The sequence below is a fragment of the Rhipicephalus sanguineus genome, chromosome 7, assembly GCF_013339695.2.
Source record: "Rhipicephalus sanguineus isolate Rsan-2018 chromosome 7, BIME_Rsan_1.4, whole genome shotgun sequence".
In the NCBI taxonomy this organism is placed as follows: domain Eukaryota; kingdom Metazoa; phylum Arthropoda; class Arachnida; order Ixodida; family Ixodidae; genus Rhipicephalus; species Rhipicephalus sanguineus.
In genome coordinates this window covers 133611262-133626240 of record NC_051182.1, presented here as the reverse complement: position 1 = coordinate 133626240, position 14979 = coordinate 133611262, and the positions used below count along the sequence as shown (strand labels likewise).

At 44.1% G+C, this 14979-nt stretch overlaps 1 protein-coding gene across 2 annotated transcripts in view; it reads right to left on the bottom strand.

Annotated features, from left to right (window-relative positions):
• Window positions 1-14979, bottom strand: part of LOC119399977 (voltage-dependent T-type calcium channel subunit alpha-1G) — a 78308-nt gene that overhangs the window by 42267 nt on the left and 21062 nt on the right. For both annotated transcript variants that reach the window (XM_037666879.2, XM_037666880.2), the window contains exons 11-15: window positions 14606-14791; window positions 9556-9673; window positions 1785-1940; window positions 1088-1205; window positions 391-506 (exon numbers count right to left, since the gene is read on the bottom strand). In XM_037666879.2, coding sequence (XP_037522807.2) covers window positions 391-506; window positions 1088-1205; window positions 1785-1940; window positions 9556-9673; window positions 14606-14791 — 694 coding nt within the window. The remainder of the gene's footprint in view (window positions 1-390; window positions 507-1087; window positions 1206-1784; window positions 1941-9555; window positions 9674-14605; window positions 14792-14979) is intronic.

Here is a 14979-nt window from a genome sequence, read left to right as displayed (position 1 = left end):
ATTTAGGATTTAATAATAGTGAGCCATCAGCGACGCGTTTTTTTCGTTTGGTGCTCCCACGGCGCCAACGAGCAGCGAGCGACGGAACAGCCGGCGGGCTCGCCGTACACACTTTTCCCATAGTGCTTCGCGCGCCCGCGGGGGGTTCTGGGATTGCTTGAAAATGGTCTATTTCGCATCGTGTGGCATTTGTTGTGTTACACTGGTATTCTATTTTATTGTTTGTGTAATTCGGCTGGCGGGCTTGCTATGTAAAAGGTGCAAATAAGTGCCCGTTCGTTGGTTTGCACTACTGTATATTGTCCGTTGTTTCTTGAGCGAAAGAAAGTCTACACTATCAATTGTTAACACATAATAAAGTGTTGTCCCATTGAGTGCATCATATTTTACCTGGGGAGTGGCTGCCGTTCTCGTGATGATGGGTGGCACACATGGCAAGGGTCCCGGTTCGTCATTTCCGTCCGTCTTGCAACCGCACGCTGCCGGCTGGGACAACATCCGCGTCTCTGCAATGCACGGCATTTATTGAGTTTCAAGCGGATGTAACTTGGTAGCGTCAAACTTTTAGACTAGTTGCTTTTGCACAACTCAAGGGCTACAGAGTAAATTTTTAAAACGGGGGGACTAACCCGAGAGAAAACGAGCAGAACAAACGTCAACTTGAAAGCTTAGCCCACTGCACCAACCTCGGTGTAGAGGGTCATTTGAAAACTTAACACAGTACACCTACCTTGGTATAGTGGGAACATGGTGGGAATATTGTGGGAGTATTGGGAACATGGTGGGCACCCACCCCATACCTGCCGCGTTTCCCATCATGCCCACCACGCCCATCATACCCAGCATGCGCATTATAGTTTCCAGCAAGTCCACCATAAAAGTGATGATGGGTACGCTGAGATTTGGAAATATATTGCTGTAGTTGGCTTTTGGCGATGAACGCTTACTGCAAGTCGTTTTCGTGTGACGACGCGCCGTTTACGTCAGCACTTTTCTACTGGTGGTGATTTTCTTACCACTGATCACAGAAACGGGCGAAAGAACCCAAAGTCATTCGCATAAAAAAAGAATGGCCAATGCAGTATACCCTTCATGATGTTGTCCTTTGGGTCATCTTCAGCGTCCTGTGAGGCGCACTTTTTATCACCGTCTGCCTCTGTGTCAGCAGTGTCCTTCAAAGCCTCCGTGCTCTTCTTGCGGTCACCCTGCAGTCCAGTAGAGCGACACATTGAACTGAGTTACAAAGGCAGTGCAATTAGTGCCTTTCTATGCAGCTTTTGTTCGCTCCACATTAGAAGTCTCCTAATTTCAGTAAAGCCTGCCTTGCTTGAAGATATCACGCTTAGCACTCGCGTAGACACAGAATTATTGGCTTAGGCAAAATTCTACCTGTTCAAACATTGATTAGATATGTAAGAATGGCTGACTGGGCGTGTTGGTTAGAAAAATAGCTTACATAGTTCGCGAGGCATGGTATTTACAAAAAAAAAAAAAAACTCGGAACTCCTTTCACGCCATTTCGCCGCGTAGACAACAACTCAAATAAGCGTGCGCGCGTCTTGATCACACTCACTGTGAAAACGTATTGGAACGTTACAGAGTGTTGCTGCGAAGGGGCACAATAAACACTTCCAATGTTCTGTTCGAATGTTGTGGAAAAGCTTCCCATATATCTTTCTGTAATGACACACGTACAGGTAGGATATAAATGGCCCTGAATAGGATACAACACACCACTGGGCTCAATACATGCAGTACATAAATTGCCCAGGATTGGGATGCACCTCGGCTGAGAATCCTTCGACGAGGATAGCAACGAGAAGATTGAATAGGACATAGTTCCCGAACGTCATGAGCGCCACAAAGTACAGGGCCGCCCAAGGAGAGGTCTTCTCCATGCCGTTGAACAGCACAACGTTCCAGTCCTCCTGAGTCAGGATCTGGCCAGAGATCAAAAGAAAGGCTTTTTAATATAAAATACACGCGCCAGGTTTGTGGCAGCAGACTAAAACTGTACGTGTAGTACGCATTCGGCATTCAGGCCGTTCAGAACGACAGCTACGCAGTACGTGGCATTTCACGTGCTCTGCAATGTGGTGCGGCTGAATATAGCTAAGGTTGAAAAATAGTGATTTTTCACACAAGGAAAGCAGTTCAATTGAGTGCTGCTGCTTACAGGAGTCATTGGTCTATAGTTCCTTAGGGGGTTGCGTGATTTATTCGTGATAAGGATTTAGCTTCGTGTAAATAGCTTAAACTACACCAAATCTCACTGGCTTACAATTGTGTTAATAAATTCGTGTTAAATCAGACCTTGCTAAAATGAATTCGTGTTAAGTCAGACCTCGTTCAAACGAAGCTACATTTGAGATAACCATACACTTCTTATATGGAACATTTATTGTATTCACGTATTAAAAACACATTTTCATATCAAGGAGCAACTTTGTAATAACATTTCGTTCTATCTTATGATTTTGTTATGTCCGTGCTAGTTATAGCGGTCTGTATTGTATTTCTTAACTATAACGTTGATGAGGCTGTGCCTCATACAGCATTAAAAATGTTTGTCTCGACTAAACAGCCTGGCCTTTCGGCCATTCTCGTTCTGGTGACTAGAAAAAAGCATTTAATTTGAACTTTGCTGAGCTTCTTGTTTGCATAACACATTAGTTCAATTAATGATGGACAAAACAAGAACAGGAACATTAATTACTGCCATGTTTCTTGCACAATCATGCTTAAGGTCCGGCTAAACGCATTTGAGACGTTACCACATATTGATGTTTTTACGTTGTTATTTTAAAGGGGAATTAACCGTGCAAACAATGCGCAGTGAATGGTCTTACAAAACAAGCACGCACATCAGCGAGAGGTATGGAGTGTAAAGTATACAAGCAATGTGATCCCTACCGCCTACAGCAGGTGGTACTGTTAAATACTCTGTTAATGCAATGTTATGCAAGCGTTATAATTTGTCGGGACATACAAATGTCACACACATTTACAATAAGAGTATCTCAGCTGTGTACTGTGCAGTGATAACTACACAGCTAGACGACCTGACAGTTATCTTGCTTTCCCCCATTGCCGATTCTAACATAAGCTACACAAGAGGAGACAAATCAGTGCTTACCGGATCAGATTGCATCAATTTAGTGACAGACATAAATATCAGTCATGTGTTCCGAAATTTTCAGTCGTCGGCAACCTAAAAAACTTGCGTAGAGAACTCAACCTGAGAAGTGTGCATTTCAAACAGGGAGCTGCCTTGTACTTTTGAAGATATATCACGTTATCTTATCAGCTGAGCAGCCACGCCTGCGAACGTGTGCACTGCTTGGTTAACATGGAGAAAATACAGACATACAATGTTTAGGTGAGCATAGCACTGTAAATTATGAAGGTTGACATCTCCGTTATAAGACAGTCGTAACAGCAGCAGTGCTTCAGTTGACTGTTGGGAAAAATTAAGCGCTTGATAGATGAAGCGTTAGGCAGGCAGTTACGTGTGCATAGTCATCAGGCCTTCATGTCACATCTTGGTTTTGACTAACCACAGGGTAATGATTTTGGTGTTTCCTTTAATAGTGGATCACTGTACAAAGTAATGTTCAGCTAAAGAGAGTTGCTTAGCATTTTCTGTCTCATTCATGCAGTTATTTAGCAAGTAAATCTAAAAGATACACGATGTTCCTTATTATAGCAAGAAGATGGGGAGAATGTTTAAGGCTGTACAGGTTTATCCATCTAGTGAGCTTTAAAGCTATGATGACTGACGTCTCAATTCAATCTTTCTAGTCAGAGCACTAAAGTTTAGAGCAATAGTTTGTACGTTACGTAAGATAAAAGGTGTTGTAGCACCTTAAAAGCACAGAAATATAGACATTTAATTGAATCCTATATTATTTATTATTTGTTGCAGTTGCTTAAACATGATACTTTTCTTTCCCGCACGACGGAAGACATTTAGGAAAAGAAATTGGTTTCAGGCATGTAAAAATCGTTTAAGTAATAATATCTCAGTGATATTCATTGCATGTGAAACTGGACAGGAAGTTGACAACAGCATGTGTGAGCCAACACCTGCGTTATCATGCCTTCCATCTATAGCTTGCCTTTCTCGTCCCTGAGTTGGGTTTTCTACTTGACTAAATTTGGCTATCCCAGTGTGGGCCTCACCTGGAACACGGTGACCGTGGCCCAGAGGAAAGAGTTGAAATGCTTCCGGTCGCAGAAGCACTTGACGGCCGGGTTGTACAGGTCAGAGCACGTGCAAAGCGTCGCCTCGTCCGTCCGCACGCAAAACTTACCGCCGAACAAATGCATCCCCAAGCAGCTGCGTGTACAGATGGGGCGCTCAGACCTCCCCCTACGGAACTGCTACTGCCACAGAGCAGCAGAGTTCCTTTCCTTGCCAAAGCCACTATGTGCGTGTGTGTGCGCCTAGCTCACCAAGACACCACCCTCGCATATTGTGGCCTGCAGCCTACACCTACCTCTCTAAAGCACCTGTTGAAAGTCCAACAGCACCCAGCTCACCCAACGTCTATTAGCTAGCTGCCTGTATGCGTGTAATATTCCTAAAGACACGTTTTTATTGGGCCTCTTCAGTCATCCGTCCCCGACAGCACCGTGCTTCGATCCTCGACGTCAGCTAATTCCGTCGTACTGTAATATTTTCTTAATGGTGGCATTTTGAACTGCGGCAATGGCAGCCCTCTGGGCGAATCAGAGACGACAAACTGGCGAATTGGCAGTATGGCCGGAATTTCCCGATCCAGAATGGTGCCACAAGACGACCCTTCAGCCGAAGAGCGTGAAGTCTCCTGGCCTGCCGGAGACTACAGGGGACGGATAGTCGAAGAGGCTCACTAAGCAATGTCCAACATTTACTTTGCCCGTTGGGTGTATGACTATACTGCAGCTGATGTTTTGCTGGAGTTCTCAGTAGTACTATGAACACTGATGACTAACTCAGAGGACGAGTTATGCTCTGTCGAAAAGGCAGTGATTCTTTGAACCTTGTGTGCTGTGCGTGAGTTGTGTTTTATGCAAACGTGCTTTTCTGCACTGCAAAAGCTGTCATGGCTTTCAACTTGGTTTTATACTAGCGGAAGCTGACAATGGCGGAGTAAAACTAGAAATGAGGATCTGCTTCGCTGTGAAAGTAACCTCGATAAGTAGTTTTTTTGTTTGATTTCATCGTCTGAAGATTAGCGACTTGTGTAACGACGTAAGGCAGCAGCGCGAGCAGAAAGCCATGACAAGCCGTTGTAAGCCACTCACACAAGACAAAAAGAAGTCGGTTGCACACGAAACACACATAGAGAGTGAAAAAAGAAAAAAAAAAGAAAGTCCTGGCTGGCGCCTCCACAAGAGACCACAAGCGGACACACGTCACGAAACCCACCACAGACACGGACCACGAAACGATGCCTCTGCCTTTTTTTTTGTTTGACAAGGCGTTAGAAGAACAGAAAAGTGATTGACCAATGCTGCAACGTGCACGCATTCTCCATCAACTCCACTTTACTGACAGGAAAAGACAATCTCTGGGATGTGTGCTGTTACTTAGAATTACGTCGAGCTGGAAACAAACTGTCTAGGAGATATGACTACCATATTATTAGAAGTGTTACCATGTAAATGAAGTTCTTAACGATATCCGTGCATTAATTTGTATGATTAATCAAGTTTTGCAGTTCACACTGTATCGCAACATGTGAAGTTGTGTTTGGAACTTTACGAAACAGTCATTCGTGAACTAGCGATGCTGTTTTATCTACTGCCTTATCCACCAATATTATTGAATCTGATCTTAGCCATCTGATATTATTAGATGCAACGATTTGCTTAACCAATTCACAAATTAGTTGTAGTGATTAAAAGGAAGCAGGTATGTTAACTACTTCCTTAAATTAAGATTTTTGTAAAGTCATTGCGCTTGCTCCTGTGCGTTAATTTTTGGGTGAATACTAGATAACGGTAACACAACTTCGTGAATTTGTTTCCACGCCTTCGAGTTGAGAAAGTGAACCTTACCAATCTTAATAACGTTAATATATTCATTTACTTTCCACATTTTGCTTCTTTCGACTGTCTCCTTATGACGAGGTGGTAGAGTTGATGAAGAAATACTGCTGGCTTCTTTTTTTTTCTTAGCACAATACATAACCACGTCAATAGACGACCAATGTTTGCACCTTTCCACAACAAGAAGCTGCTGGCTTCAGATTTGAGCGTAATATAAAGTAAACGAAAACGCAAGAGCCGAGTGAATGCCAATAACTTCCACCAATCAAAAGAGATGAGAATAATAGAAGCAATAAGGAAGCGAAAAAAAGTAGCGACAATGAAAGAAAAGAAAGTGCCAACTGAAAATGAGATAAGGATGTTGCAGAGAAAGCCAAGGCCAAGCCGGCAGCAGGTCAAGAGGCATACGACAGCAAACAGGCAGACACGTCTCCGAAGCAGCGGGTGGCTTGCAGGCAAGCTAGCACGTTGCCAAGGAAAACAGCCCAACAGACAGGCAGCAAACAGGTTGGCGTAAGCCAAGGCACATACAGACACACGTATGGAAGCACATACAGAGCACACGCACATTCACCCGTGCGAAGAAACAAATGTGGTCGTTACTAAGCTTTGGGCAGTAATAAGAAAAACTGCAACTTGAGGTTCGGGCCCTGAACCTTATAGAGGGCTACAGGAATTATTTAACCACTTTAATGTGGTCAGAAAAACATTATGCCAATGCATGTGAAAAAATTCACATATTTTTTTCTTTTCGTAGAGACTTTTTTCCACTGTGCAGTGATATTATTTCGCATCTTACTCTGAGTACGAAACCACGCGCCAAATATTTGGCGTGTTGTACCACCGAAAAGAAATTTCAGCTTTAAGAAATTTCTTTTCCGTGACAGATTATTTGCTTAAAATTTCTTGCTATAGGCAGCCACTGTTCATGGTTGCATTTACGAGGCATTAAAAGTTTATACATGAAATTTATACGTAAATATAGTGTTCCTAGACCAGCTTTTGGGCCTAAATTTCACAAGTTATGAAGAACCTTCCTGCTTTTTTTTGATATTGAGAATGCCTCTGCGTGAAATTTTCGGCTGTTAAGGCTGCACTCCGATAAACTCCTCAACTATATTTACACAAGTGAGAGGTCACGTGTTAATATTTTGCGAACGAATCATTGTGCACTATCTTTTGTAAGAATCCTGAAAGGTCTTTGATGTGATGAAATTTTGCTGCATGACACCGCACGGAAGACGTAGTAACATGCGCAGTAGTGCGTTATACTCGGGCATAAATTTTATTTCCAAGGAGCACATAACTAGCTAAAGAGCCACTTAAGAGCCTGCTGAGTCATGCCTTGTCTATCTCAAGTGTAACTACAGTAACTAGACATAATCGACACTTTTTTTTGTGCAGCAGCAATCTGACACAAGCGTTTGCCTAAGTCGAAGTCACTACTTCAATGCAAGTACTGTGATATCATGGCTTTACGCGTCGGTAGTACTCTAAGCTTCACGAGTGAATCAGACTTTTCTATAATAAATTCACTATGATTCCCTATGCTTGCAGCTCTTCTTCACTCGCTTTAGAGAATTTTACAAAAAGCTGCATTTTCCGCTGTAGTTGGTAGTTCCTCATAGCGAACACGGGTACAGTGAATTACTGGATATAAAAGTAAATCTAGAAGTATTGTCACCAATATTATCAATTAAAAATATGTGCTTATAGCTTTTATTTTTCCAAATAGGGACTCTTTCGTGAGATGCGACATAGAACGGTGTTCGCATTAACTGTTGAATGCTAGCCACATTTGTACGCACTGCTCACGGATGAGTGCATGCTCTCTTCAGTGCATTCGTTGTCTTAGGCCACCTGGTCAAATGCGGCTAATGGAGAGATGAACACGGAACAGGCATCCATGATGACACATAGACATACATACATAGAGCAGCCAGAGACAGCCAAGACACACACACACACAGAGAAAGAGAGTGTGACCACAGGCCTGGAGAAATGCACTCGTAGCTGCGAGGGGTCTGCATTTGGTCTGGCTCAGAACGAAGGACATCATCACCTCTTTCTTCTACGGGGTAAACGGGACCAACAGGTCGCTGGGATGGTCGCACGCCTACACTGTGCAGTTTGACACAACACCGGTGCGGGTTTTGCCACAGAGGGAACAGATGTGACCCGTCCGAATGTCGGACGACTGCAGTGCTCGGGCCTCCTTGTCCGTCGTCACTGGCTTGGTCGTGAACTTAGCCTGAAGTGGGCTTTGTTCTCATGTCAAATTTAGTGCGGCATTCCTTGCATGATACAGGCGGAGTGAGTGGGCACACCGAGCCCGTGGTATTTGGCTGCTCTTTTTTGTATTGTTAGTAGGCGTTTACAAAATGAAGATTAAAATTTTTAGTTTTCTTTGTCGACATGGTACAACAGGACAGGCCGGTTCAGTACAGGCGCAGCCAATTGCGCCCATGCCAATGCCAGGTAGATGCCGATTATTAACAGGTCCGGTGCATGAATTAAATCTCAGATTTAGACAGCACCCTGGTGATTATTCCACAGTTAAAACGCCTGAAAAACTTCGCCGAAGGGCACTCTTGTGAATGCTTGCTCTAGTCTCGGCATACTGCCGAGGTTGTTGCAAACCCTACTGACTGCAGTGTCAGGGAAACTGTCTTCGCTGATCTTTCGTTTTAGTTTTAGATTTGAGATATGTGCATGCAAATCTGCTTGATGCAGGTACTGCAACAACGTGCTAGCGAATTTGTTGTCAGTTATCGAGCAAGTAAGTTAATCTTGGGAACCATCGTTAAAGGCGCAACACCACACAACACAAGAGAAGACCAGACGAGCACAGGCTCTTGTGTTGTGTGGTGTTGCGCCTTTAACGATGGTTCCCATGTCTGAACACCAACTAGCCCAACAGTCAACTCTCTTAAGTTAATCTTGAACATTCAATTTTTTTTTTGTGAACTATGAGAAGCGCCGTATATTATAGGGATGAGGCGTCGTCAGGAACGTAGCAGCAGTCAATGTTCTGATAGGGCGACTTGTCAAAAACGTTGGCTCTAAGGACATCTACGACTTCTCACCACATCACGCCTCCATCTTTCTCTGTGCTTCTCTTGTTCGGACACGTTATAGTAGGTAGTCACTGTGCTGGACCGGACCACAGAGATATCAATAAAGACCTAACCAATGTGGTGCCAGGTACACTGTGGCCAAGTAGCTTCGCCACATGGACGTGGAGCGCGAGCACTGCAGCCACCGTACACCTACTAGGAAGGCTTGCCAAGGTACGTACGCAGCAGGTGCCCACCCCCACCCGAAACGCACGGCTACGACTCTGACACTCTGGGCAACGGCTTTTCACCGCAGCCTCTCTGGGCATTCTCTCACCACCTAATTGTCTCCTCTTGGTGGCTCGCCGAGTTCCTCCACCCAAATGGCAATCGACAGATGCTTAGGCAGGCAAGAGAAAAAAAAAAAAGAAAAAGGAAAAGAAGAATGCTTTTACGGGTGTACCTGGAAAACGGTAACTAGTGCCCAGAGGAGGGAGTCAAAGTTCTTGCGATCGCACTGCACGGTCCCATCAGGTTCCTTGACACAGAATTTGCAGCCGAAAAGGTTCATGCCCAGAACGCTGCAAGAAGGTACAGTGTTGCACGCGCGTCCATGGGCGCGCACAACACGTGACGTCACACTTTTCGGCCATACGCTTGGCTTTTCGTTTCATTGTTAGTGGAGAGTATGGTGTATGTCTTCAACAATGGTGTACACTGTTTGGTTGTCAATGCTTCGGTATCTATATATGCGCGTATTAAATACTGCAGAAAACACCCCCTATACTTTCCTTGGCGTTATTGTCTGTTAGTTCTCATTTAATATTGTGTCTAACAAAGATAAACGAGCCCTTAAAAATCATCTGCTTTCCTTCATTCACAGCGAGGGTCTCGTCCTGGCAGACTTAATGCCTTCAGGTAGTATGCGAGGGATTATTGGTCAGCTGCCAGCTCGTAAAAAGATCACGTGCTACGTGACGCAAACAGGCAAAAAAGAGTGTTCCACACTCGCCGCCATGGCTGCGATTGGCGCTAACACTCACATTTATATTCTAAATACTACAGAAAACACCCCCTATACTTTCCTTGGCGTTATTGTCTGTTAGTTCTCATTTAGTACTGCTTCATAGGCACTCAACGTAGCTGCCACCGATATCTAGCACGAACTGAGGTGCCTGCTTACAAGCTTAACGTAAAACGAAGCAATGAATTGTAAGATGAATGTAGATAGCTTGCGTCTGTGCGTGTTGCTTATCTACAGTGTACCCTGCCGATGCGAAACTGGCTGCCTTGAAGATAACTTTCATTTTACGCCGATGAACTTGCGACTACTCTGTGTGCAAATATTTTAAAAGGTTTCTAGAATAGATGGGTAAAGTGTTGTAATACACGCATGGACTCATATTACTCGGTGACATTATAACCATTGACTAATTTCTCAGATACCAACTCAGGTGCTTGTCGGAATGATCTGAGGATATGTTTAATCACACGTAGCCGACATAAGCGCATAAACTGAAGCAGACTGAAGCTGAGCACTGCAGAATATACTTTACTTTATATGTATTTGCATACTACTGAAGAAAGATTCAATTTTTGCAGCTGCGTTAAAATTGGGGACATCTTTTAAGCGTTATCTCAGAGTAGCCTCATCTCGGCTGGCAATAACTGTTAACACAAATATACTCTTGCGAACGTGCAAAAAATGTACTGAGACATGTGCTGCCTTTAAAAACGGAGCAAAAAAAGAGTGAGATATGCTTGCTATGACTCCAGCTTAACAGGCAGTATGACCGTCATATGCAGCTGCTCCTCAAGCAAAAAAAAGAAAAAAGAACAGCCTCAGTGGCAGTGCTTCACATGACGGCCACCATAAAGCTGGAGAGTGTACAAAAAATCTACGGTGAATGTGCAGCCTAGCTGCCAACGTAACGGCTTGCTCTAACCAAAACTAAGCGTGATAAATGTGCGATACGGCACGCGATGCGAGGCAGCTGAGCTCGACCCGAGGTTTAAGCTGAAATCACATAAGTTCGGGCATGTTTTATTCCATTTCAGCGTCTAGCGCACAGAACAAGACAAGGACCGATTGACCGAGTTTGCCAGTTGTCACTCGGTCCTTGTCTTATGTCGTGCGCTAGATGCTGGAAGAGGTTTAAGCTGCGTGTGAAGATGCACTGTGAGGCGCATTGTGGGTAGCAGCCGCAGCAACCGTAGTGATAGGTACAGCAATGGCGTAAGTGGCGAGAGTGCGCGGCCCAGTGAAGCTCACCCTTAGTAGTGAAAAAAAAAAAGCGTAGTGGGAAGGTCTGTACACAGCCAAGGATAGATGGGCAGGTTCAACACCAACGTGCAGTGGAGTGGTTTCAGAAGAGAAATCAAAGCAGCCCTCATGCTCACACGTCTTCGCCCGTCGTTTGACTGATGTGTCTATAGAGGGTTTCACTGTTTACTAATGGACCGCTTCCGGTTTCCTGCGCTGGCGTAGGCTAGCAGGATTGGCGGGGAACAAAAGCCTTGGCGAGTAGCCCGTAGAGTTTCAACACTTTTCTCCCTGTGTCTAGCAAAATATTTGAATTAAATATTCTTCTAAGCTACACACAACATTAAAAGAGTTAGTCTTTAACTATAAGCGCCTTTCTTTTATGTGAAACTGGAAAAAGAGTATTCCCTTACTCTGACAAATATTAAAAAAAAACGCTTTACGCTTCGGTGTTGCAGAATAATAAATGAGCTGACCGGAAGTTTCTCGGGGTACACCACGTGCTCCTGCTATCGCAATCTTGAAACCGTCTATACGCTATCTAACGGACGGGTTTCGGTGCCACCGTATTGGGATGTAGTCTTGCCGTTTTGTATTTGTAACATCCAAACGAACAGTTGTGCGGTAGACGCATACGCATGAAAATGGTTGGTTTGATGCATTCGACGTTTCGTGACCTTATTGATTCAGGTTCATCGACATATTGATTCAGGTTCATCGACATTTCATCACTTGAAGCCGCCGTCTTCCCTTGAACATTTGTCTTGTGTAGAAATCTACATACGTCTTTGGACATTAGAAACGCAAGGACGTGTGCTCCAAAGAAAGTTCAGTGCGAAAGTTGAACACGTCGGACTGACTCTAGACTACGACGGCAAAACAGGTTTTCGAAATATCTGGTATCCCTCTAAATTAAAAACGCCCTCTGAAAAAAAAAAAAAGCCTCTCAAGCTGGTGTAATCAACGTGGCGACGCTAACCTGGAACGTTCAGTCTCCTTTATGGCGTAATTTATAGTCCCATTTTCAGGGTAAAATCTCCGGGGATATGATTCAAAAGTGCTAAAAATCAAGGAAAATGACATTTTGCTTCTTTATGCATGCTAAATAATCTGTAAACTCATTTTATTTGAGTTTATCTTATCTATCAGTTCTCGCGGTTCATTTACATAAACAATAGTCGTTGTAAGCGAGAATTTGGATGCCATTTATAGACACACCAAGCAAACGATGGAAATACCAAGATTTCCTTGAATGTTTTTTTGTGTGTGCATGAGCGCGCTTTTCTTCGAAGCCATGTATTCTTTGAGGCACCTCGGTTTGTGTCTCGTGAATGCAGGAGACGAGGATTTATACACTGTGGTGAGAGTGTGAGGCGAAATAAGGAAAAAAAGAAAGAGAAGAAACAAAGAAAGCAGATAGATATATAATCTGTCTGTCCCAAAGGTCGTGCTTGCAAGTCTGTTGTGCACGTGACGTCAGTTGGTTGTGGTCTGCTGCTGTAAGCGCCGATTGACCGTGTCCGCGGTGAATTCTCAATCGTTATCAACACAATTGACTCCCTTCGAAGCAAACATTACAGTATCTACGCTTTGTTCATTGAGCGCTGCAATCACCGCTCAAGTAGATGCTCCCGAATCTGCGGCAACAAATGTACTCGGAATGTGCAGGTATATCAGAAAAGTAGGCTTAGCAGAAACATTCTTTCAAAAACATTCCTTTAAAAGGATTAAACTCCTTACAGGGAGTAAGAAGGGAGTCTACTGAACTCTTCGCAGGTTGCAACAAGGGAGTCCATCGCATGTTTCCCGCATCACACATGGCGCAAACACGTCTCTTGCACATATTGTGTTAAATCAATGAACGAAAAATTTTGCTTGTGAACTGTGGTTGGCATCTTAGATTGTGTTAAAGCGATAACTGTATTATCTGTGAAGGAGTGAATAAATCGACGGCAAATAACACGAAGTAGGGCAGGGCTTGTGTTGGTGTCAGGTGCGATGCAGGGTGTTTGCACTGTTGCTGCAACTAATCGAGAGACATCGTTACTAGTCATGATGAACAGTTAGTTTTGTTTTAGCAAGTTGTTAACTAGCAACTACACTCATAACTATTAGCTAGATATAACCCTGAAGATTTCTTTTCCCCCTTCTATTGATAGAGTAATTTTACTGCTGCAGTTAAAATGCACTACATAAAAATCCACGACAAATAGATATTCAAAAACTAAGCAGCTAAACATTCTGTCTAAGACTACTCGGGAACCATGAAATCGCACCATTCGTTGTTCGAAGAGTGCTTACATAAGAGAACTCTAGATACAAACCACTAACTTGCGGGCCACGCCTCTGAATCTTCATGGGAGGTTTCTTGATAAAAGGTAGTCGTCACCCTGATATTGTAACGTACTCAAGGCGCTAAATTGTTTTTCACGCGGAAAGATATTAGGTACATTAAACATTTCCGTGCGTACTACCTACCACACACCATGCGCCCTCAGGACTACTCATAAATTTGCCAGTATGAACGTTGGTACGGGGATACAGTCGGCTAATCTGGTGGCATATCGGAAGCATTTACTGAATAGATAGCCTTTGCAGCATCTGTAGCCTTACGCAGTATATCCTATTGTTTGCACTGAGTGTAGATGCGCCTGGACAGTTGTCGGGAAGTTTGAATGCGGGGTTTACAGCAATTGAGGCTACACGCTCGTTAAGGCGGCAGGTTGTTGCTCAAGTTCTCGTGCCTTCATGTTTAACGAGAATCACGTTATAATACGCCGCAGTGTTTCGGCATTTCACGAAGACTAAATTACGCGTCCGTGCACGTCGAAAAGTACACGGTACACCCTAATGTGCGGAAGATACGATTACCAGGATTACTGGACAATGTCCCGTAGTGATTGTTTATAAAACGTAAGGTGTATAGCACGCAGAAGGTTAGGTTTTACTAACTCTGTTATCCTGATTCGAAAACTCTGTGAGCGAGCAAAACCGATACTGGAGTTAATATTACATACAAGGTGCCGTACTACTAGCAAACGCGAATGTGATTAAATCCCGCCTCCGTAGCCTTCGCTCCACTGCCAAGATTAGCTGTCCCCGAGCGTAGCTGTGCACATCTTCAAAGCGTTTCACGTAAGCTGTTTATACAGTTCACATCCAGAGCACAAAGTCATCAGTTGAGAGACAAAGACAAAAAGAAGACCCTAAGAATAGTGATAATGAGAAGAAGACGAAGTTCTTGCCTTACCTAAAGATGAAAATAAACAATATCAGAAGAGCGAAGAACACGGCCACGTTGTCCATTGTCCGCAGCATGATGAAGAGTTGTCGTCGCAGCGCCGGCATAAACCGGACAAGCTTGAGGATTCGCAAAAGTCGAAACGTCCGCAGCACCGAGAGACCACTCCCACTGCTCTGGCAGAGCTCCACTATGCTGCCGTCGGACGGGAAAACAGGGCACGGATAGGTGGAACGAAGAAGGGGCCTAATTAGAATGGGTACCATATCACCGCACATCTGCGTACTCGTAATTTGTGATGCTATTGAGGTTGTATGACCAAGTATTAGGGGCCTCAGATAGGCTGGCTGACGTATCGATAGGCGGACCTATCTTTGGCAAAG